General features: G+C 42.1%; 1 protein-coding gene across 1 annotated transcript in view; it reads right to left on the minus strand.

Annotated features, from left to right (window-relative positions):
• Nucleotides 1-25,785, minus strand: part of LOC143317321 (ADAMTS-like protein 1) — a 75,147-nt gene that overhangs the window by 38,543 nt on the left and 10,819 nt on the right. Inside the window, exon 2 of the mRNA XM_076725422.1 lies at nt 4,592-4,708. Coding sequence (XP_076581537.1) covers nt 4,592-4,708 — 117 coding nt within the window. The remainder of the gene's footprint in view (nt 1-4,591; nt 4,709-25,785) is intronic.

Genomic DNA, 25,785 nt, shown 5'->3' on the forward strand with positions numbered 1-25,785 from the left:
GAAAAAAATGCCCCTGACTGTTACTGCCTGAGGTGCAATTGAGCATGTAAAAACATTAAGGCCCGGATTGCTTGGCATGTGATGAAGTGAGAGAGGCAGAGGGCAGAGAGGACGAGACGTCTAACAAAACATGGAACAGAAAGATGAGAGGGAGGAAAGGTGAGAAAATCAAACAGCACAAATGGACGTAACCATGAAACATGTGGAGACAGGCAAGGTGGAAGTGTCCTCACAGCAGGCCTCAAGTCACTGCTGCAAAACCGAGCTCTGATGACTGTCATTACCAAACACTGTCACAACCCGTAATATCCCGGCCATTATTGGTATGGACAACACAACATGCGACCAACAGCAGCAATCATCTAAGTAGCATAAGGTGGTTTACAGAGCAATGGAACCACTTATGAGTACTATTTTTCATTAAAGCAACACTAATTTTTTAACTTAATGTCATTTCTACATTAAAGTGATCAAATGACATATGTGAAACGTGCATGGCTTTGCTCATAATGACATCCAGAGATTTATCTCCCAACCACCAGTTTTTATTAACCTTTTTTTAGCTTATTGTTTTGATTTTCTGGCCCACAAACTCCTCTTTCATTAACCTGGATCCCAGCAGGCAACTCTGATAAACCCACTGAACACCACCTGCCCTGCACCGAACCAAGGAGCAGATAAAGTTAGCAATTAACTGAGGAACACAGCTGCTAAGAGCAAGATATTTCTCTCAAGAGTCAGTGGAGATCACTAAATGTTGCACTCAGGTGGAAAGAAACATGGGTCCAAATACATTTTTATATTGAATGTGAAAATGGCAGCTGTTTGTTGACATGTGAGTCATAACAGCTTCATTAAGAGTCTGACCATGGCCTTGGCAGATGCCCCCTAGTGGCCAAACATTCAGTTAATGCAGCTTTAAACAGAATCTGACATCACAGTTTGGCTTTGTGTAATTATGTACGATTTGTTATCATGACAAAGTCGAGAGAGGAATGTGTTTTTATGTAAAAGACCGACGAGTCAGTTTCATGTATACCATGAACACGTAAGTGTGTTTAAAGCAAAATGAATACATGGAATAGATTACATGCAGTTACTGAGGCCAGTGCTGCTTGTGGGAAACTTCACGATCACACAATGGAAGCAGAAACTGAACTGAGACATGTATATACACACACACACACACACACACTCATCCGGTAAATGAAGGATCACCTTTCTGTAACCCACTTTAAAGTTATCTGTTGACAGGACGATCATGTTTGCCGTCTAGACTGCAGCCAGCGGAGGAGAAAACCTTGTGGTGTGTCTCTCTTTCTATCTCCTTTTCTTTTTTTTCCAAAGGCCATTTCTTCCTCTTCTATCCCAACTCTCGATTTCACGTTCTGACAATTGTCAGAAGTTTGCAACACTTGTTCTCATGTCCTCGTTTTCTCTCTTCTCTTTCTCCATCAATCAGGCCGAGGTTGAGTAGCAGCTGCCACCTGCGCGTCGCCTTCGGAACAGAGACTTCTCAACAGATTGGGTTTCAAAGTCCACTTTAACCTTTAAAGTTTCACTTTTACAGCGAGTCACTGACAGATTAGTTGTCTCCCTGCAGCTAAATAAATGTGACAATTGAACAAAACCTAACAAAGAGTTTGTCACCATTAAAACATGTTTTGCAGCTTTTCAATTCCTTGCTGCTCTCAAAGCTGCAGCACGTCAAACTAATGCTGGAAAAATTCATTCATGGCCAAACAATGAGTGGGCATAGTCGGAGTGAGATTTATGACCGGCTTTTCTGTTTATCTTCACAGCCTTACTCATTCAGTCATGTTACAGAGGGGGAAAAAGACTTTCTCAGACTCAGCAGCCAACATTTCAGCCATCAGACCCCCCACACACATTGATTCAGGAACTTCTCATCCCAATAAACTTACTTAATATTTGTTTATGAGCGCTGACATTGTTGAAGCTCTACAGTACATGTTTGCCATCACATAATAAATATGGGTTAATTTCCAAAGGTATGTTGGGCCTTAGCTGTTTAAGACAGCTCTATTCTGTCGAAGTAGCTCTTGCTAAGGCTGCCAGGAAAAACACTTTCCTTCAGAGAGAACAATTCATCTGTGGTCCCCTTGAGGGATAGGGTAAAGGGTGCTGGGGAGGTCAGTCTTATTGCCCACCACCCGACCCTGGCACATACTCATGAAAGTTAAACAAGAGAAAGGGAATACACTTTGGAGTCTGAGATCCGCCTCCTGGGTTGCTTGCTAATTAAGCTGCGTTTGTCTTGGCTTGGAATCAAGCTTAATATTGAACCAAGATCCAACATAGAACAGCACTACAGGCGCACAGAGAGCGAAATCGACCAAGTGCTGAAAGGAATCACAAGTGTGGCTCCTGGGAGTCTGCAGGCTCCCCATCTGAAGACGTGAAGACATGTTAGCATCGTACATGTAGCAAAGGATGGCCTTTCCATTCAAGACACCACTTTTTAACCTGTCCTGCCGTTCACATGTATGTGAAATAAACCTCGTACTGGTTACATTCAGTTTCTGACCCTGAATCCATAAAAATAATTTTCTGTATTGTCATGGTAACAGGGTTAAAGGTCAAAGTGAACCTTTCTTATCTTAGTTTAGCACTGGAAGCAGGTTCAAATAGCCAGCCTGGCTCTCCCCAAAATTCAAACCTCCTCTGAAGCTCAGTAATTCAAAGAGGAGCTCAATATTTTTGAAAATATGCTTATTCACCTCCTGACAGAGAGCTATATGAGAACTATTCCATTGCATAATCATATTTAATATAAGGCTACAACCAGTAGTCAGTTAGCCTACCTTAGCAGAAGGAAGGTAACAAAATCTGTCTACCTAAAGTTTACTAATCAACATGTTATATCGCATTTGATTAATCTGTACAAAACTGATTTTTAAAAACAACAATTTAAAAAAATTAACATATTGTGTCAATATGTGCTTTTGACAGATTTTATCTGCTTCCACTCTTTATGTTAAGTTAAGCTAACTGTCTTCTGGCACTGGCTTCATATTTGGCATATAACCATGACAGAGGTATCGCTCTCTTTCTCCATCTCTTCGGCAGAAAGCAAATCAAATTTGAACTGTTCATTTCATTTAGAGTAAAGGGGAATGAGAAGTTCGATTAGTACCAAGGCACCTTATTTGCGCCTGTGTGTTGAAGAGCAACTGATACTTGGATGTCTTGAATGTCATATGGTGGACTGGATATATAAATGCAGTTTGTGTGATGTTTGGTTTGAAAATCACTCGCTGTTACAAATTCAAAAAATTTGCTTGAGGTCAGCGCATTATAAATCACACTGCTGCTTGGCTACAACATGAAATCTAAATGCTGCAAAGATAGACGTTTGTGGTTTCCAACTACAGCAGTGTGAGCATGTACCACTGCCTTTACATTCTTAACTTTGAACAGAGATTTTTAAATGGGGTTTCCATTAAGTCTGCCGTTGGGATATAGAAGAGCATGTAAAAAGTAAAGATAGACCAAAATACTGTCAAATACAGGTCACTTTAAGATACTGGGTCGGGCACAGTTAACATGAATATTACATCTCTGAAAGAGAGCATGTCCAGAATGATCTCTGCTCCCCTCTTAAAACTGAAAATGACCTCTGGTCGCCACTCATCTGTAAGTCAATCCTACACATGTGAATGTTCAAGCCATCATGATCCTGTGTGATGGCAAGTTCAAGCAGATCATCTGTTACAAAAGACACGTCAGTGCGTTGATCAGCGTTCAAAGGGTGTAGAGGGCTGCGGAATATTCTATATGTTAAGTTCAAAGGGTCATTTAGTCAAGCATGGAGGCTTGTGAAAGCTGCGTCGGGAGGACTTTTCACCTTTCACCTGACGGAGGAGGTCATATGTGTGGGTAAATACACGTAAACCAGAACAAACAGAGTACAGTCTGGTCAATTACATAATGTCCTCACAGCAAATACAAGCATTCACCTCTAGATAGCACTCCTGTTAGTGATAATACCATTAAAAAAAAACTTTGATCAATTTTTCTAGACGCCTCTGAAATTGCGCCAGAACTAATCGCATCACAAAGGAATGATGAAATAGGCGAGCCGCTCGCTGATTTCTGTGACAACAGCAGCTCAACCCTCCCTCCCACTTAATTAGATAAAACATCTGAGTGAGAGACCGGCTTAAGAAAACTGCTACGGCCAGGACTCATGTCTCATCAAAGGTGATGACAGAGTGGGAGTAATGTGATGCAAAAAAAAGCCACCCCACCCTCGAACGTGTGTGAACGAGCGTGAAGTGTGTGTGTTTGCATGCACTGCCCTGTTTCACATCAATCCAGGTCAGGCCACCCTCCACTCCCATTGTCCCATGATCATCATTCAAGTGGATTCATTACTGAGGTGGAAAATAGCTGATTTTTCACTCCTGTGGTGTGGTGTGTTACATCAACACACTGCAACAGATTTATTTGGCTGATTTAGTGTTGTCTGACATTTCAATTTATTTCTTTTCTCAATTGTAAAGAGATAAAAAAAATTGGAGCTTTATGTTTGAAATTAAAACGCGGTGTTTTCCAATCAGGCACTTACAGGGTCTTCTGGTTTTTGGCCGACATCATGGAGAGGCTCTTCTGGAAGGTGGTCTCGTCGAATCAGAGTGAACTCCCTGATGAACACTGCGTCCCCATCGTTGGCCCACACTGCAACCTGAAAAACAGAGATCCTATCAGGGGTGTCCTGCAAGTCAAAGCGTTGCCATTGGACAAACACTGTACTTTAACGGGGCGCATTCACACTTGGATAATGCAGTTCATCTCAAGGAAGCAAGAAAAGGCATGGAGCCATGTTTGAAATCATGTTATATCAATCTGGGTTTGAACCATTAGATTTTTTTTAATTCATAGACATATTGTGGATCATGGGCATACCTTTAAAGAGACCTTCAAAGATGTTGCTTTTTTTTTTTACTTAATGCATGTTTGTTTTACATGTATTTCAGCATCTTGCAAGTATTTGACGAGCACCTGAATGAATTACACTGCTAGCCAGACAATTTCTACTTTTCCCATACCTTCAAAAATGTTGGAAAATATGTAAAAATGTCATAAATCTGGGAATTACAATGCTCTGTGATTGAATTAGGAATAATTACACAGAGCTGAAGTGGCAAATTGGATGATTATATGGGAAGGGAAGTGTTTCAAACATACAACAACAAACCATGTTTTACACTTAACATGAGCCCAGTGATGCAACAAGTGCTTGTTATTCACATGACCAGACCATGCTGTTCCACCACTCTACTCTGGAGCAATGGTGACAGTGGGACATGTAGGTGAATTATAGTGAGACTGTCTGTCTGAAATTATTCATATCAATCATTACATTTTTTTTTTCTTTTGGTTTGTGCTCTCAACCACACATCCCTCTTGATGAGAGGAATCTCTGGAGGAATTCACAGCAGAAGAGATCTGATATCCAAAGAGGTAGTAACCCACTTCTTCAGGGAGACAAGCGGGGGAGCGGTGAGGGGCATCTTGGATAGGGCCCATTAGCAGCACAGCAGGGCCCGCATTCTCGAAGATGCACAAATTCACAGAGCGGGGGCCCTCAGCTGCTCTCCGTGGGTCATAAACACCGTGTAATGGCTCGGGTCAACTGCTTGCCTCCCGGGCCTGTGCCACGGCAGAACGGAGCAGAGCAGGGGGATGTGGGTTTGGGGTACTTGAGGTTGTTCGCATTGTAGGGGGTTGCAGGTTTTAAGTTGTGGGGCGAAAAAAAGAAAGTGCTGCTAAGCAACTGCAGCAAAACTTACACCAGCTTTGTGTGGGAACGAGCTACAGAGTGGACTCTTAAATAAGACAAATCAAATCTGGTCTAAAGCCCCACACTCAGCACTGCTTAACTGCAGTCACTTAGACTGTGGAGGCATCTGTAACAACACATAAGTCAGTGCAGTAAAATGTGGGCAAAAGCTTCCTCGGTTGACCAAGATCATTATGTACAAGCACATTTTTGTTGGGTATGGATCTGCACATGTGGCAGCTGTTGGGCCACAGCATAACATTTTGGCTTATCTGCTTCTTTAGAGATGAATGAAAGATCAAATTTTTGTATTTTTCACTATAATCAGCCACCTGCAAAGTGGCTGTGTGAACTCATCTTATACCTGTGAGAAACTGGTAAAATTTAAATTAAATTGTTGGAAAGTTTTTTTTCCTCAGACTGACTCAACAGTTTAAAGTCTTCTACACTACATACCCCAGAGTATATAGTTTAGAATGTGAAACCAAATAACTGATAGGAAATCAAATTACAGGCCTGTACTGGATGCCTGAATCCAACATGGGATCTCTGCTGACATGAGTATCGTTGCATTCAAGTGGGTCCTCTCTGCCACTGATGCTGAAAATTAAACTGTTGCACAACTACAAGCCAGGGGTAAAGCAAACATAAGTCGAGCATATGAATATTAAGAGAAGCTCTGCTGGTGTGTGTGTGTCAGCTCAGATGTACTGGGAACCACTTAGGTGACCAGATGTCCTTGCTCAAGGCTAAATGGAGGCCCGGCTGAGATGAACATACCGATTGCGTCTTTCTCAAGAGATTTTTTTCCCCCGTCCACAGAAATTATTTTCTCACACACTTTTAGTGTCTTAACACCAGACAAATCTGACAGCCATTTCCTTGTCATTTTGAAGTTTGCATCCATTCTCCTTATGAGACGTGCAATATGCTGGAACCACACTGAGCCACAGGCTAATGGTGCATGACATCTAAACTCTCCCTCACTGGAGTCTTAAAAGGGGGATCTATCAAACTCGTTTCCCTAAGCAAACAAGCTGGCTGTCCAGTGCCAATGTCAAGCATCCTGCATACCCCCACTAGATGAAACCATTAGGATCTGTCAGAGGACTGAATATTTTAAAGAAGGTCCATGTCCTGGGTTACACTGTCATGTAAAGAAAGGGGGTGGATGACACTGACAAACATCCCTTGTTTGTAAATCCTATGAAGTACAGGCATATAGTACAAATTTGCTAGATTGCATTCACTGACAACAAATTTAATTCAATTTAGTTGTGACATTCCTGCACAGCAGAGAAAATGCAAGGATGGGGTACATAGAAATATAATGGGTTCTGGTAAAATGCAGAAAGAGTCGATGTATCCTGTGTCATGTGTCCTCAAGTTAGCATGCTGGTGCTAGCATGCTGTGTCCACAAGTAGAGCTGGGGCTGAGCTCTAAATGCATATTGTGCACACTGCAACCAAGAACTGCTGTGTGTTACATTGCTCTGTGCTCTAGCTACCAGTGGGCCTGTTGTATAGATGGGAAACCAAAGTAAAAGAGGGAGGTTCAGCTAAGGGGGGCTTTCAGTTAATTGCAATGCGTCTTTCACTGTGTTGAACAGTCTCAGTCAACGATGAGCCAACTTTGCCAGTCGTTGAAGCAGAATGAGTCACTTGAGTGCCGAAAACAAGCCCCAGACTTTTTGGCCCCCCACCACTTCTGAAATAAATCTGGCGCCTTTGTCTTATTATGTTAACAATAAATGATATTAAGTATAATGTGAAAAGTGTCACTTGTGACAAGTGCTTTTAGTATTGTTTAGCTAAATGTTTTAGCTTTATGGCAACTTTAATGTTTTGCATGACTTTTATCACTCTCATAAAACCTTGTTTCCAGTCGCAGCAGGCAGCTGTTTTCAGTGAATGAGTGATAAACCTGCTGCATGCAAACTACCCAGCATAGTGTAGCTGGGAAACTGTTTGCTATCATAATAGCCAGAACAACTTTGTAAGTTAATGATATGTCAATGTTGAGTTTACAGCTTGGTGCCAAAGTGGCAAAAAGCACATCGGTGAATGCAGGTTTAAACAAGTGCTTAAGTTGCCTCAACATCGTAACTAAAGCATAAATCACACTTCATTTGCCAGGAGCAAATGTGTATGAAAGAGATACATTCAAACATCGCTGTTGATTACAAAAGCCTCAATCTGGATGGCGCTGTGTTTCCTATAAAAACAAAGCTGCATGATATGAATCATTTTTAGGAGACGTGTTTGTTGTCAGGCTATTTGAAATCCTGTGAACTCAAGGCTGGTGGTGGGAGCGCACCTCACATCACGACATGGCGTCTCTTTCCTGGATGGGGTTTAATGAGTGTGTTACATTCTGTAGAAGCATGCGCTAACTCAGGAAATGTTTGAGTTTATTTGAAATGAACATGACAGAGGTTAAAAAAACACACAGGTCTGGTTTGTTGGGTCGCGCGTAATTGAAAGAACCAACTCCAACAGGCATCCCCATCCCCGAAACTACACATGTGAGGCTCCAATCAAGTGCGCGTGACTGTGTGTGCGTCAATGTGACAAAGGGTAAGGGTGAAAGTAAAACAGGGAACCAGGCCGGTGATTCATTAACCTCCAAGGCGAGTTAGATTTCAAAGAGCACGTCTCAACCAGGGAAGGGGAGAGGAAGTGAACTCAGGGGCAAGTCGGGTCTTCAAAAGCACATAATCAACAGTAATAACACCAACCTGATATTATAATTGAGCTTTCCTATAACGTGGTGCCAGCTTCCACTGTTTGGGTGGAAACTGTGAAAAGCGAGTGACTTTTGCCATGCTGCACTAGGCCAAAACCTAGACTTATGTTTCACGCACTGCTGCCTTTGATTAATAAGATTCCGTCCAGTGTTTAGATAAGGACACCCCTTTTTCAAGACTGGCTCCTGTCTGAATGAAACCTAAGAGGAAAAGATATTTTTGCTAATCCACTTTCAAGGGGATTCATGTGAGCTTTCACTTAACACATTTTGAAGGAGGAAACATTGCGGCCTTAGTTTCCTATCCTTCTCTGCTCATCTTTCATAAGCTTTCATAAAAGGGCGCCCGTTTTCTCATCCCAGTCCTTTCTCCATTATGTCCTCGGCCCCCACACATCGATCCGTTTGAGAATTTTTTCCGCTTGCCATGAAGGAACCGTGGGATTACGATGCACTTAGTTTCATATTTTCTCATCACAGAGCAAAGTACGCAGCTACTTCAGGATTTCGCCGCTGATAAAGGTTGAGTCATAAAGGCCATGACAGAGTCCTGGCTTGCCTCAGGCAATAAGACACCCTTCGGCGTGAAAGAGGAAGAAAACACTGATGGTTACAATTTTCACTTCAGGCATCCACACAGCATACCTGCCATGCAATAGCTCATGACTAAGCTCTCTGGGAAACTAAATAAAACTGAAACGCCACTTTCATCACATTCTCTGATTCCTGATGGATTGTTTGGTTATCTTAATGTTCTTCCTCAGACTGCCTTTGAAGATGTACCTTCCACACAATGCCTCTGCTGAAGTTCTCTCAACTGGGTTTACATATACTGTATCTGTCTCCTAAATGCAGCCTGTCCGAGAAGGAGGGTGGCAAAGAGATCTCCACAAGGAATGAGGGCTTGGGCGGGGGGGGTAGCAGGGGGAATCTACCTTTGATAGATGAAAAATGTTCCTGGCGCTGTCATTTCATCCCTTTGCGTTCACGCTCTGTTACTCCCATGTTTTAATGTCTCATAACGATGCGTGGCACCTTCCTAATGATGCATGAGCACTTCTTTGCCTTTAAAGTCTTCATGAGGCAGTACATTACTTGTTTAATATCGTGTATTTTCTGCTGAAACAGGATGCTGGTGCAGAGCAAAATACAGGTACAGATCAGTTAAAAAGGTAAAGCAGATGGAAGACAGGGTAGCTTCAAATGACGGGATATTTTAGTTATATTTATTTATGGTTAAACACGGCACTGATCATAAAATTTGAGACAAATGCTCATGTCAACATGCTAACATGCTCACAATTACAAAGCTGTCACCCTAATGTTTAGCAGGAATAACGTTTACCACGTCCATCATTTCAGTTTAAAGGATCAGAGTGTCAGATTTAGGGCGGTTTATTGGCAGAATGTGGCAGAAATGGAAATATTCATAATTAAGTTCTCAATAGTTTATAAACACCTGAAAATAAGAATTATTAATAATAATTCTATACTATGATTAGTATCATTCTTTTCAGAGTCAATTTCTTTCACTTTTAAATTTCAACCTCATTTTCAAGTGCAGTTGAAGTTGGTGTAGACCAAAATGGAGCCAATACATGAATGAAGGTACCCAGAAACAAAACTCTGACATAGAGCTAATGTATAACATCACGTCAGGAAGATAGTGTGATAAAGAACAATTCTATTGGGCCGTGGCTAATGCAGACGTCTTAGAACACTGAGACAGGGAGGATAAGTGTTGATGCTGATGAAGCTCAATTAATACAAAACTTTGACCGGGGAGGACTTGGCCTGGTTTCTTCACTGCACTCCAGACACTCAACAGTCTGTGCAGCACTGTTTAAACAACAGACATAAGCACGCACAACTGGATGTGAGGGGTTTACCTCTGCTTGTTAAAAGTCATGACAGTGGAATCAACAACTTCACCTCAACACTGCAGCGTCCAATCTGTGTTGGTACAGACATCTGTCGACTGCACCAACATCGCTAAAGCTGACTAGTCAACATGTTTTATCTCGTTTGTTTAACCTGTACACACGCAGGAAAGTAAAAATGCCCATTTGTGGTTGTCAAGTATTTGTGCTCAGCTAACCGCCTCCTAGCTTGCACAGACACGAGAGTGGTATCTACCAACTCATCTAACTCTTGACAAGAAAGCAAAAAAGTGTTTATCCTTATATGTTTTAACTGTTCATTTGGTGATGTTTTAGATTCTGGATTCAATTGACTGAGGCGGGTTTATTGTGTATATTCAGTTAACAAGAAGGAAGAAATAGATTTTTAGAGGTTGAGTCCACTGACTGTGTCTCGTGGTTTTTCTGTACAAGGAAACAGGGTAACTCATCTAAAGAGGTCATCATCGATCATTTTATACCACAGTTGTCACCAGCCATTTTTCTTCAGCTATGCATTGGCTTTGTGAGGATCCTTTCCTGACCGCAGAATATCAGCCTGCAACACAAACAGAGACCAAATACTGTAATGCTCACACCGGCTGTGCCCTTACAATAAATCACGATTCTTCGCTCCCGAGCTGACCACGAGATGACTGCAACTTGAGCGCTTGACCAGTCCAAGTGTGCAACATTAGCATGTAGCGTATTTCCTGCTAAGTAGACAGGTTAGTCCACCTGCTGACCATGTGTGGGGCCACAAGGGCTCATCATGGGGTTTCTATTTTAGTGGGGAGCTAATTCTGTGGTGGGACACCTCAATGCCGTCTTCTCCTGACTTACAATATAAACAGATGGAGCTATGAAATCCAGTGCCGAAGCCATGTATCCCATTAGCCAGCAGGAAGACATCTCAATGCAAAAATAGCTTCACCGCTAACATTAATCTCTGCAGCAGACATGGTGTGGTTTCCCTGCTCAGGTAACGACTGCTATTATATTTAATGTGGGGGTTTTTAATGAGGCCCTCAAAAGAGTTCTGACAGCTCAAAGAGCAGCATGGAGGGTTGTGACAATGCCAGCACTGGAACGTACTGTAAGACCGCAAAATAAAAAGTGTTTTTTTTTCTTAATACAATACATACTGTATACCACAGCCCCTGTGCTGACGATTCTGCATGATTCCCCCTCAGTGGTCTCACTGAAATGCTTGACTGGAAAGTGAATGGGATCATTCCCCAGAGTTGGAGCAGCACAGTGAAGGTGTTGATTTGATACAGAAAATAAGCAGACTACAAAGATCCTGTTTGGCTCCTTTTGAGCTGGTGAAAGAAAACACACAAGCAAAGCAGCTGTGCAGAAAATGTCAGTCTGATTTAGCGGCTGGAGGCCTCCTTAGGAACCTGGAGAGCAGCATGTACTGTTTCACAGTCAACCTATATAATAAATGTGGTGAAAATGTTTATTTAATTGCTGGCTACTTTAAGTGTTCCAATTTTGTAATTTAACATTTTAACATACCATAATGGTGCTTTAATTTTTATGTGTAGCATACAGTATATATCAATTAATGCTTATGCTTGGAAATAAATGTGATTTTAATGCAACAAAATGATTAAAAAAAGGATTTTTTGGACAAAAAGTAATTCATGCAGCTTTAAAATAAGACTATTGGACTAAGAAATAACTACTGGATGTGTCAAAGCAAGCACAATGAGAAGAGAGAGAGGACGGACTGACACTCCTAACCCTTTGAGTCATACAGTATGTACAGTAACAGCAGCAGAAAAACACTGACAGACCCACACAGGTTCCCACAGTGATGGTCATGAGGGCAGAATGACGGAGCAGGGAGGAAACACAAGATCCGGACACATCACATGTCACTTCCTGAAACATGCCAGTTCTTCCTGCAGCGCGTTTCTGCACAATGCACAGACATAATTAAATGTTGAACTGATGCTCATGTTCATTTCTTTGAAACAGAGAGCCAAAAACATTCTTAAAGTCAACACGGTGGTGCAGACGCAGAACATGTAGTAGCTCTGTGATTATATAAAAGAACTGAAAAGCACTGACATGGATTTTGGTTCTGAATCATCAAATTCTTCTCAATATTCCCCTGTGGTCCAGCATCATTGGGCCAAGCTCTCTCTTGTCCAATGACTGAAAGAAAAAGAAGCAGCTGAGAGAGCTCAGCTGGACTCAGCGTTGACATAATAGCTGCGCTTTAAGACACCCACCCAGTTTTCATCTTCCATCACACCCACTTAAAGACAAAAAAGACACTTGTTTCTCTGTCCACTGCCTCTGCTCATGATGGATGGCCTTGGCCCGTCGTTATAGCTGATTCCAGCATGTAACGCAGCCGGGAAGGTTATGTAAGAGTGTGAAACTCAAGCAAGCGAGGGTGGACGATCATGACCAGATCACGTTTTCACAGAGTGAGACAGAGTAGGTTTCCCGAAACAATCCATCTTCTCCTCCTCAGTCTTACTAACCGTAGGCTCAAAAGCAGATTAACTGAATCCATCATTTAGTTTCCCACCAAGAGACACTTCCAAAAGTTATCGGTTACAATGAGGGGGCAGGGAAAAGAGGTCTCAAGAAACCGTCTTGGCAGGTATAGGAGTTTTAAAGATGAATAGAAATTTAGCAACTTTATCTGGGGAAATATGAGCAAAATAAATGCATCAGGATTATATTAAATACAGCTACTCTGCATGTGTCCAACTCTCTCCACCGGTGCAACAAGTAAAAATGACATTTAATATCACATTTTTGTGCTAAATGTAATCGATATAAGGAGCTTTTGGGTGTCATCCGTTTATTCAGGGGAGCCTTAGAAGTCAAAGCAATTGTGCACATGAAATTTAACCAAGGAGAGGACAGCCATGTGAGCAACGTGGCTCTAGGAATAGCAATGTCAGTCCACCACTTTGGTTCAGAGTGAAATATCTCAACAGCAATCATTCAGCAGACACTCACGGTGCCCAGAGAATGAATCCTAATGATTACGACTTCTCACCAGGAAGCCACCAGCTGATCAAAATCTCCACTAATCCAGCGAAATGTCTCTAACAATTTGATGCATTGCAATGAAGTTAGGTACAGACATGTCCCCATCTGGAGGACTTTAATAACTCTGGTGATCCCTTAACTTTTCATATAGCGCCATCATCAGGTCAAAGTTTTTACTTTTCAGTACTTTGGTTTCTGGCCAAATACCTGCAAAACCAAAGATTGTGTTTAATGGTAAACTGCGAATGTTTGCACGCCAACACACTAAGACTGTGAACGTGGTAAAACATTCTCCATGTCAACATATTAGCAATGACTGTGTCCAAAATCACAACCTATTTTCCATGACAAAGAAAAGCAGCAAATCTGCACTGAAACAAATAATCAATTATCTAAAGTTGAGAATTGATTTTCTTAGAATTGACTAATCGTTGCAGATTTACAGTGAGTAATGAGTGAGTGAACACGGGAGCGATTTTTGACACAGCCAGTGTTCATTGTGAGCATGTTAGCATGCTGATTAGCCTTTAGCTCAAGGTATCGCTGTCAGTGTCACAGAGCCGCCAGCATGATGTATAGTCTTAATCCTTCTTGTTGCTATCTGTCTGCCTAATATATTGTATATCTGGTGTTAATAAGTGTATAACCAAGTGTGAAACACCTACATTAAGTCCACTATCCAGCCCCTACACATGCACTTAAACTCTGAAAGCATCACTGAGAACCATCCCTGCTGCATAGTGAGAGTGAATGCTGCATACTATCACATTAACACAACAGTGGTAACAGTCCAACCATCAGACATGGGCATGAGTGGAGTCTGCAGCAGCTGTGTGACAGCTCTCCCTCGCAGCCTTTCATTACCCTGATCGATTGATTGGCCCATTTGCAGGCTCTCTCCAGGGCTGTTAAGTAGCCGTGACAGTGACTTTTATCAGTAATTAAGCTGTGTGTGATGGCGAGTGTGTGAACACAAGACCGCCCGCCCTGACGAAGGCAGCTACAGAGATGGATGGCGTTGTGGTGTATAAAAGGGAGCCATAACTAAGCGGCGGATTTCAATTCAGCATGCGAGGGTGGACATATACTACACACACATACACAGGCACAAGCATCTGTCCTCCCTCATCATATCAATTCGCAGAAGGATTAAAATTGACAGCTGGGTGGCACAATTACAACACAATGTTCCACACGTAGCGGGCCAATGAGTTCACCGTTCAGTACATGTGCACTGCTGCACGACTGATTCAGAACAGCAGGGTAATTTCACACATAAAGGTGGCTGTCATTGGATGATTGATGAGAACAGTTTATATGGGGTTTTGTAGTGGTGCGCCAGAAGTTCTCTTTTAACTTTTCATTCAGGCGTTAGTTATTTCATTCATTATAGAGGTGACATTAAACATTTTCTTTTTCATTACATTCAAAAGTGATTTGCGCTATTTGTAGTGCAGTCATGTTGTGGTTTAATATGACATTCAACATAGAACTCTAGTTAATAAGCATCGGTATCATCTTTGTGAACCAAACTGCACAACAAACATCTCATCAAGGAGTTCAAGTCATTTGATGAAGTTCATGAGAGCTCCATTTTTCTGTATCAGTCTTTAAAAATAAACACAAACGTTATCTGAAATGAAAATATTTCTGCTGTTCACTGCTGAAACACATGTTGGAAATTCCAGTTTTTTTGCAATAAAAGTCATTCACTGATTTGGAATACATTCCCAATATGTCAGAGAAAAGTGTTTAATAATGTTTCTGCTGAATACTGACCTGTGGTGTAGCACATTCTGGATTTTAGTGAGTCTGGCTGTTTTGTGCTATTTTCGGGGGTGAAAAATCAAGTAGCACTCTCAAATCTGGTAATTTCTCCTAGTTTATCGATTTATTCGATGCAACATGCCATTGTAAGCTCCTGCAGAACCGACAGTGGCAATGTCCCAAACATGGATCCCATGAAATGCATGCAAAGCCCTCTATGCCAGACCTCCCAGAAGACCAATCCAGTAATCGATGTTTTCTTTGAAATGGACAAAGAACGAGCCTGGCGAGCAGCTGGCCTGAATTGCAACCACACATCACTGAGGGCCAGAGAGACTCAACCTTGGTGGTGTTTAGCAAGGTACTGCAAAGGATTTGTTCACTAGTATGGGAGATCGAGAGAGAAGCTGCAATCTGTGACGACCCCATTCTCATACCAAAGCGAGAGCCAACAAATTTGCTCCGCAGATTTTCCTAAACTGTTTTCACCGAAATCAACATGCGCCACGAAAGCCCCGGTCCTGTCCAGAGGGCCGTCTGTGGTTACCTCTGAATTGCTGCTGCATTCCTGCACCCAAATTAAGCCCCTCATTTATGGAGTTGCCTGACCATCAAACAATCTTAATTTCCATATTCTGTGGCATTCTCGAGTCCTGATCTCATCTGGCTGGCAGCGAGGCAAATCATGAAATGCTGCCCTGCCTGTAGCGTGGCATCTTTAACTACCCAGCCCTCCGCTCCATAATCCACACTCCATTCTTCAATTGTTTTTGCATTACTAGAAGCCAGCTGCACACTGGGCACAAAGTGGAAAGAATCTTGGACATTTACCAAAAAGTTTTCTGCCTGTTACTTAGACCTAAACTTACTTTCAATTGCTTTCTCTTTACAATGTGTGCATGATAGTGGCCACATCCCTCAACACTCAAGAGCTGCAGCCATGTGTATCTCCTATTAACTGATTAAAATCAGTGTTGGAGATTTAGCTCTGAAGCATGTTTATACATTTTAGAAAGCGAATCATCAAATTATGGCCTGGAGGGATTTTCATTGAGGGTTTGTTTGCTGATCACATTTTTACAAGCCAACATCCTCTGTAATCTCAGAATGATACAAGACCACTGCATTTAGGATGGTAAACCTATAATTGAGTTTATTACATTAAGTGTTGGCTTCTCTCATTTATGTTATGTCATACCACTGATGATTATATCCGGATCTATTTAATGAGGATGTTTTTTTTTTGTTTTTTTTACCGTGCAGTGCAGCCTCTGCAAAGTGCCTTGTATGTATGCATCTATGTATGTCATATTGTGATAAATCTAAAAAAAAAAAAAAACAATCCAAAACAAAGACAAGGGGCCTGGCAGACGCTTCCAGACATCCCCACTTGACTCGACATTCTTCTGCAGCCAAACGAACCACATCATCATCTTTGCTCTGACAGACGAGGTGGGGAAACCCAGTGATTTGTCTAGGGTCTTCTAAACATGACAATCACCCTGGGGAACTTGATCAGAGGCAACACTGTTTTCCCCACAGGTCTACGATGACTCAGTCAACATAATGTGACAGCTTAATGCCGGCCATCCATTGTCTTGTCAATATGTAGAGATTCCAGAGGGTGTAATTATCCCAGAAGATTGACAGACAGCAACCTTATAAGGTGCTCTATGAACTAAGAGGAACAGAAAAATATCTCTCAGTGAAGGTCAGTCTTCTATCAAGAATATCCTCATTATGGAACTCTAAAAAAATACATTTCAGCATGCTAGACACGCAGAAGACGAGTGTCTTGCAGCTTGGTAGTTGACGCCAATAATGGAGGATGATTGCCAGGACTTGTGACAATGATAGCACGTCAGGAAAAATTATTCAAACATCCCTGTCATGCTTGTGTAATTGCCGGCGAGAGGGAGCGGTTTGATGAATGACGTCCCTGACATGTGGGACGAAGCCAAAGTGGCATTTGAGGGGGAGGCAGGGGGGAGTGCTGGGTGGGTGAGGGGGGAGAGTTGGCACATTTCGTTCTCCACATTCCCTTTGTATTAAAGAGACAGATCGGAGGCGCCATTTGAACTCTTAAACACGCCATGGGAGATTTATCTGACACCATGTGTGAGTCCACTACAGGGGTTCCTGTTTGTCTAACTTTATGTCCTGTATGTGCCTGTGTGTGTGTGAGTCTGCCTGTGTGGTTATGTAGTGTTTACTCCCTGTGTCGACAGTAACATTTCTGTGTAGATTTGTTTGTGTTGCATTTTAATTTTGTTACATTTTCCTTGGAGCTTCTACTCGCATGTGCACGTGTGTGCAAATTCCAGGAATTTCTATATGTTTATTGTATTTGAAGCGTGGCAGGTCACTCCCATATAGGCCCAGCGACAGCGAGAGACAGCATATCACATGTTTGTTTTTGCATTAGGGCTCCCTGTGGGCCCAGCCGACAGGCGCTCTGTTATCTCAGGAAAATCATTTAGCTCCAAAGCAACAGCGGAGCCAAAAGTAGCTTCTCCTGCTGTCCTCCACGGTCAGATTAAATATATGGTGAGGACACGGCGGTTCATCGGAAATGGAAAGATTCAGTTGTCAGGGTGTTACTGTGCTGATCTCATCCTAAACTATTGAAGAAATTCTTTCCCAAACAAACTATTGTTAGTTAAGATAACAATTAACTTGTCCCAACAGCAGTGCAGTCAGAGTGGCGGTTTCCAAATATGTGGGGAGAATTACTCAGCATTCTTGCATTAAAGGTTGCTCCTCTGTGCACCCAACTTCATCTGTTTTTGGTGAACTTTCAGGATTTGGCCTTGAATGCAGATTTATGTGTGTTATGTGATGTGTGATTTGTAAATGCAAAATGTGTTGCCTTCTAGCAAAAGGCAGACTGTAGACACTGACTAATGTGGTGTGTGTGTGTTTGTTGCTGGAATCAGATACTTGTGGGGATATTCTCTTCCCAACATTTAAGGAGTAAGTTAGACTAAGAATCAAGGTTGCAGCCATTAAAATGTCAGCGCATGTCTGCAGCATGAGCAGCCTCTCTTCTTGTCAAGCTGATGGCAACGTGATAGTCCTTTCTTTTCTTCTTCTGCTGCCTTTGTTCTCCCAGAATGAGGCTTTTTTTTCTGCAGACACTGGTAAACAGATCAAATGAACATCAGCTACACACAAAGAGACAAAGCTGGACAAAATTGATCTCCTATTTAATGACTTCATCAGGTGAGTGTGGTTGCAGCTTCCAAACTTGTAAGTTCAGCTTGTGAGCCATTTCGAATGGGAATCTGTGCACTGTCAGATGGTTGTATGACTGAGAAACATATTCAGCATTAAGGGGAAGTTACACCACATTGCAAGTTGGAAACTTCAAGGAAAATTCAGTTTATAGCACCACTTCTTAATATCTAGTTTTGCCCATTGTTTCTTTTGGTCCTGATAACAGTATACTCACTAAAGTAATTTCTGACATCTGTGCAACTTTGCAATAAAGTAGATCAGACAAGCCAACAGTCAGATTACTTCAAGCTGCTCTAATCAGTATATTTATATTGACAATGCATCAATTGAGTGTGTGTGTAATGTGAAAGGACTTGCTCATGAACCCACAGATGATAATCATCCAACTTTGCGGTTCCCCTCAGCTCTTTGGAGCATTTTAGCATCTTTTGGCTCGTTGTTTTGGCTTTACTGCCAACATCTTCACACTGGTTCAGTCTTACAGCTCTCAAGAGCATCGTTTAAAGCAGCAAAAAGCTGTGCTAAACCCTCTTTAAGCTACTTGCTAGGCACCAAATGGCAGACAGACAAAAGTTAGCAGCAAGCTAGTGAAATGAATGCTGGTAATGCTCCATGTAAATAAGCAAATGTTTGCTAAAATGTTAGCCATAAAAACTTTAATAGATGATAAAATGTAATGTTTGCAACTTCATTTGGAGATAAAACCAAAAGAGAGCGCAGCCTTAATGTTACTAATTCAGGCTCACTACACAGGAAAACAGCGTGCCCACACAACTACGGAAAGACTGTAGGTCAAAGTTGAACCAGAAAGTTCACCTATGATTGCTCCTCAAGACAAGTTGGACTAACCTCAAGGTTCATTTAAAACAAGTCTGAACCTCTGACTTCTTGTGTTTTTTGTCCTTCTTTTCTGTTGATGTGTTGATGTGTTCCAGAGCAATTAACTTGTTGAGTACAAAGTAACTGACAGAAATGATGGAGAAATCTACACAAATAAGATACAAGTTGTAATAAAGCAGAATTATCCTTTACTAGGATGACCTGAATCACCACAGGTCATTGGAGGTAACATAACTGGCTGGGTGCTTATGTTCATATGGGCTGGACCCTCCTGACAAAAACATTTTTTTGCCCGCTGTCTGTGTCGACTGGCTGACGATTGAGTGGCTCGCATCCCCTCTGTGTTGACTTTGGTGGTTCTCCTTCAAACAAAACGGATACCGACTGTCACGCCAGAGGTTTGGGGTAGAAAAATGAGCAAGGGGCTGAGAAATTAAGCTGACAAGCAGGAGAATGTTCACACGAGGGAAATATAGAAGAGAGGGAAGCCACAGTGGTGCGCTTGTCCGCCTTGTTCAGCCTGGCAGCGCAGCTCATATGTACTGAGGAAGGTGGCTGAATATGCGCTACTGAAATGAAACGAGAAAAAATCAAGGCAAGGAAAATAATTGGATTTGGCTGAGGCTGAACGTGAGTGTATGCTCAGCAATGCGGCTGTGTTTGCACAGCTGGAGCGCGTGCCCAGGGTCATCTCAGCGGGGAGCAGGGTTTGGCACTGCCGGGCACATATACAGCACAAGCCTGCTGAAGAATCACTGGGCGCCTCCCTCTCCCTGTCAGGCAGCAGGCTCACAGAAGGGCCTACTGAAAAAATACCATTTCAGCTGTTGCAAGACATTCTTATCAATGGTGGGACAGACTGACCTAGCTCTGGCATCATCAAAATACAAAAAAAAGATCATTTTTGGTTGCTATCATAGCACACAATGTTGCTAAGCCTCGTCCATTGGGCACCACTTAACTCTGGGACTGAAATGAAGACTGGCTATCATTAGTTTTTCCTGTGTAATCACCACACTTTTTAACACATTTAAAAACCTTACCGATGCCTTTCTTTTGAACTATGAGGGCAGACAGAAACTGCCTTTATGAAATTACTGGATTTATACCCTCCCGTAAGAGCAACTACAGTTCCCATGCTCAAAAGGACAAACTTGACAGGCTAGCTGGCGAAGGCAGATAAACTTTGCCCTACGAGATGAGGGATCCATTTCTTAAAACTTGCTGGCTGAAGCTTCAGTTTGTGTAAGAAACGCAATTCTTTCAGAGTGAGGAGCAAACCCCTGATGGCATGAAACCTAAGAGCATCCAAGTGGTTTGAAGCTGTCTCTCAGCAGTGCTAAAAACTACACAAGTGGAGGCACAGAACCGAAGTTTATTGTCAGGACACTACGGTATGACACGAGTGTGCAGTGCATCTGCGCACTCTGCGCCCTCCATCCTGCAAAAATATACAGTTCTGCAGAGATAGATCATGCTCCACTTACAGTGCTAACATACGCAAAGACGGGAGGATATCCCATAAATCATTTAGTTTAGCTTGTGTTACTTACAGGTCAGAAGTCGAAAATCTCAAGTTAAAAGTACACTATGAATGTGCATGAGGGAGATGCAGCTACCAGACCCTACAAACTGAAAATCAGCGGGTCCATTGAGTTTTGGACTGCAAACAATAGCAGAACAGATAACAGTATCTCGAAAATGAATGGAATAGTGTTACATCCCAACATAGCAACTCATCTACTTATGGAAATATAATACTATGCTTCTTATCAAAGACATTCAGGCCACCTAAATACCTGAAAAGCTGTGTTACCGACAACCTCAGAGTTACAGGCAGAGAACTTTAAAAACTAGAGTCATTTGAGATGCTAAACCCAACAGTGGCATCCTCAACCCCATTGTGATAAAGATTCTCTGGCCATGAAAGGGTTTCTTTTTTTCTTTCTTACATTAAGAAAGTGGCTTTCAAAAGGCGCACACCCCTCTTAGAAATTCCTGACAGAATTGACTTGCTCTGGCATCTTGAGTTTCAATCTGATAGCTCCAAAATTGCTTCTGCAACCAAAACCTTCAAAATGTGGTCCAAGCAGCCCTTCCATTGTTGCTGGCGTAGGTAACAGAGATGGCTTAACATTCTGTGGGTTTCACGTCGGCTACAGATATGCAGGTGACAGGGAGATCCAGAGGGTATATCTCAAGTCGGGTGAAACCAATAAAAACTTCAAGTACCGCTTTATAGCAATATGGTACTGCTACCAAACACCCCTGTGTGCTTTGGAACAAGGGCACGACCTCTACAAAAACCTTCATTGCCACAGATCAGCACACAAGGCAGCCCTTTTGTTTGTTTCTTTGTCTTGATTATACCTTGATTATGGCTTGGACTTTCTTCCAAACGAAAAGACAATGCACAGCATTTCAGCAATGCCAAGAAATCATGGTATCCAAATAAGTTGCATTTGGCAAAGTCAATTCTGCTATTGATACAGGTGGCCTCTCAAGCTGAACGATGGCAGTTCCAATAACAGATCCCCTTGGAAACTGAACAGGCTGCCCTTGGCCCGGGCTCTCCATTTCTGTTTCCAAGGATTAGAAAACCAACTGGACCCTTGAGATTACCCTGGTGCCTGTAAATGTGATGCCTCTAGCAGGTGGACAGGTAGTGAGCACTCTGTTAATCTTTAAGAGTTAGGTGGGCAGGAAGAAGGGAATTATGGGTCAGGGAAAGGACAGAGAAGTGAAGACATGTGCTGGGTCGGTGGGGCGTGTTGTGAGTGACCGGAGCGTTACCCGCTAAAGTGATGATGGTGGGGGAATGTGTTCCATTGCTTGTCCTATTTTGGCCTTGTTGTTTTATTAATTTCTAAGACTGTTACAGAACACAGCTGCCACTAAAACTTCATGTAAAACTACAAAAAGCGAACTTGTCATGAGCGATAATTTCGTGATCACGGTTTTTGCTGACTACAACTAGTTCCAAACTAACAAGAATCAAATTAGTAGCTAGCTAGCTAGCTTCCATTGCACCTTTGGACTCACCTTTTGCCAAACCAGACATTCAAATTTCCCAAAGCACAACTTGAGCTTTTGGTACATTTTTTAAACGACTGTGCAGGTTATTTTCCTCTTAAATTTTAACATCTCTCTCTCCTCTTGTCCATTTTGATCAACAACATAAACCATTTATGGCGTGAAAACTAATTTAAAACTCATATTCAGTGGTCACATTCTCTTGGATCAGGAGCACAATAAATCTAAGACTAATAAAATGTTTTTTTCCGTCTGATGAAAAAAAAACACATTAATAAACTGAGGACTGCATTTGGCACAACAACATGTGATATTTTCAGGCTCTGGTTTTGGAATTTTTAAACTATTATTACCCTGAGAAACCTGTTATTTCAGAACTGCACTACTGTGTGTGCTGCTACATGCTTTGCACACACTTTACTGACTGTGTGTTTAATATTGTTCATTGTTTCTGCATTTGCATTGCACTTTCATTGCTTGACCTTGGTACCAGAGTAAATGTTACTTTAAGAGCGATGGAAAGATAATTACTGCCACAGAGCAGTTGACCAAGTGTTACTGATGAAGTAAGAGAGGATGGAAGCACAAAGGGTCGTGCACACAGCAGCACTATGACAACAGCTGGGTGTGCCGGCTATTAATGAGACACAAGTGGTGGATCTGCCCTGATGCACTTGCGTCATCCATATAGCTGGGGCATGCAAGTTCGGTGCGGGTTCAGGAGCCAAGCTGCCTTCTTATGCACAGTAAAAGCCCTTGACTTGCACAGCTGGATCTAACAGTCTGACCGATGTGACCTTTGACATATCCAACACTGATTGGCAGTCACAAGGTCCAACCCACATGGGAGTTCTGCTGTCCTGTTCATGTGTGTATGTGATTAGTGGGTTCATTTGCACTATTAAATCTGGGAATTAACTGGCCAAGCCTCAGCAACAACCTGGATTAGTACAGCGGAAAGAAAAGCAATCCATCCTCTGCCCTGGATCATCACATAAATGCACGGAAATGTCCTTCCAAAGTTATCTCAACAGTTTGAAACGTTGTCAGAAACTAGCTCAATACACACAGGGGGTACAATCAGATCCTACAGTAAAATCAGGTTGTAAAGTTTGTTGATGTGCACAAAAATGGTTGCACAAAGACACACTCAATACACTGAAGGCCAAGTGTAAAATAAACATAAATGCTCCTCACCCACTTTGGAACAAAAAACACATTTGAGAATGTGCTTACCTCTGTGCAAACTACTACCACATTTCTATTTCTCTGTCTTTTCCTCTCACTGTGGTTGAGGAAATCATCTTGCCCTCAGTGGCTCTGATCCACAGCTTCACTCTGCACCACATTGCAGAGGAAGCGGCAACCTAGAGGATGGCGTTCCTGTAGGGTGTGCATGCACACCTATGGTCTATGCACGTTCATGCATTGGTCATCTGTCTCTGTCTTTCTCCCTTATGCTCTCTCTGATTTTGACCTATGAGGAGCAGGAAGCCTGGGAGCTGAAGTAGGTTAGAGCCAGGAAAAGGGAGAGGCTGTGGATGAACCCCCAGACCCAGGAGCAGGGCTCAGCAAGAGCTAAGTGAGTCAGCCAGTGGGCATGCAAGGCCACACTGTGGAGCTGAGCCTACAGTGCTCTGCATGTACAAAGACTAACAGGAAATGAAACAGGGACTTATGATGTAAATTTATCTTTACGCTGCTTGTTGGGATTTCTTAATAAGCACTAACAAACGGAGACATAAATCAAATATGTCAAGTAGATAAAAATATGGACAATAAAATGAAAAGATAGACATGTAAGCTCACACTTGCATATTTACTTTCAGAGTGAACCAAATGATAGCGGCGTGTAGGAGCAAGAATCACCTAAGGGTGCATTACACCCACACATGGATGCACAGATAAAACTTTAAAAAAAAAAAAAAAAAAAAGATAAAAGTTCGAGACAAGCGAGACAGTTTTGGCACACATTGTTGAACATGAACCTACATCTCCAGCTGCACCTTGAGGCAGTGTGTCTGCCTTACACACCTGCACACAGCAGCAGATCAGGTTACTTAACAGCTGGCACTGCATGCAAACAATGACTTTATACCTCTGCTATACATGCTTTGATTACCACTTTTACTTTTTTAGTCTCTAAAATGCAACAAAGAACAGCTCTACTCCATTGCATTGCAACTCATGGGTAGCTGTCTGTTAGTATCACAGTGGTCTGTAAACCTAAATGTTTTGTTAGCATTGCCCAATTCCACATCTGTTGTATAAATTAGCGGTCTGCAAGCTCAGTCTGGTTTTAAGGAAAATTTTCCCCTGCAAAAATATTTGTTGTCATCATAGATTAAGCCACTGCAATTACAACCACATATTGTAATATTAACACTGGGCAAGTGAGCATCATTCAATATGAGGTGAGAGACTGGCATTTTGTTAGCTTTGGGCAAATGCAATAAATTCCAGGCCTGTTATGCAGAAAAGGCTTGTTGCCAGTTACATTTAGGTGGAACTATAACGCGCTCAAGCAAAATGTTGAGCTGATTGATCGACCAACTGTCGCGAATTTGGCTCCTGATTAACATGTTGTGCGCTATGGGAAAATGAAGAAGCCAATTTTTAGGGATTTATTCCAGTTGCATTATCCAGTTTGTATTATGAAGGCTTTATGTCACCTCTACTGGATACATGGTCGTATTTGTCTTCTCTGCAGTCTGCAGAGCCTTTGCAGCAGTTCAAGTAAAACACGACAGGACTCAAACATAAAAGTAATCCATGTCCAATGCACTTGTAGTATGATAAATGTCAGACTAATATGCAAAACACTGCCAGGATTATTTTCTGAATCACTCACCGGGTGTCTGACTAGACACTTAACAGTCATGGAGGAAAAATACAGTAGTAAATGCAGCACATAATGACTTCCATTTGACCATCATCATGATTCATAAACATGAAATGTGTTTTTGAGGGACACAGATCAATGGGCCATAAAGTGAGTTCACCAGAGTATGACTCTCTCTCTTCTCTAACAAAATGTGTGTGAAGTTTGCAGATCAGATAACATCGGGACATTAGTCATCACATTCTGTGGGTAGATGTTTAACCCTGAGTAAAGACGTCTACTAACCATTTGCTTCTCTCTCACATTACATTTGTTGTGCAATTCTGCTGTAAAAAATGTTATTTAATAACACCTCTTTGACATTTGTGGCATCTGTAAAGATGACGATATTGCTTTAAGACTAATGAAACTTATAGTTTAATACACTTGGCCCCAGGTGATCCCCTCATGTAGCTGTGGCTAATATTAGCACGGCAGCTATGAACATGTAAACCAGACAACTTACAGGGAGGCACATTTCCTGTCTTTTAACAAAGGCTGCCACCTCCAAACTGATTTAACCATCCATCAAAACAAGCTAACCCTCTAAAATTGG

Source organism: Chaetodon auriga, chromosome 24 (assembly GCF_051107435.1).
Source record: "Chaetodon auriga isolate fChaAug3 chromosome 24, fChaAug3.hap1, whole genome shotgun sequence".
Lineage (NCBI taxonomy): Eukaryota > Metazoa > Chordata > Actinopteri > Chaetodontiformes > Chaetodontidae > Chaetodon > Chaetodon auriga.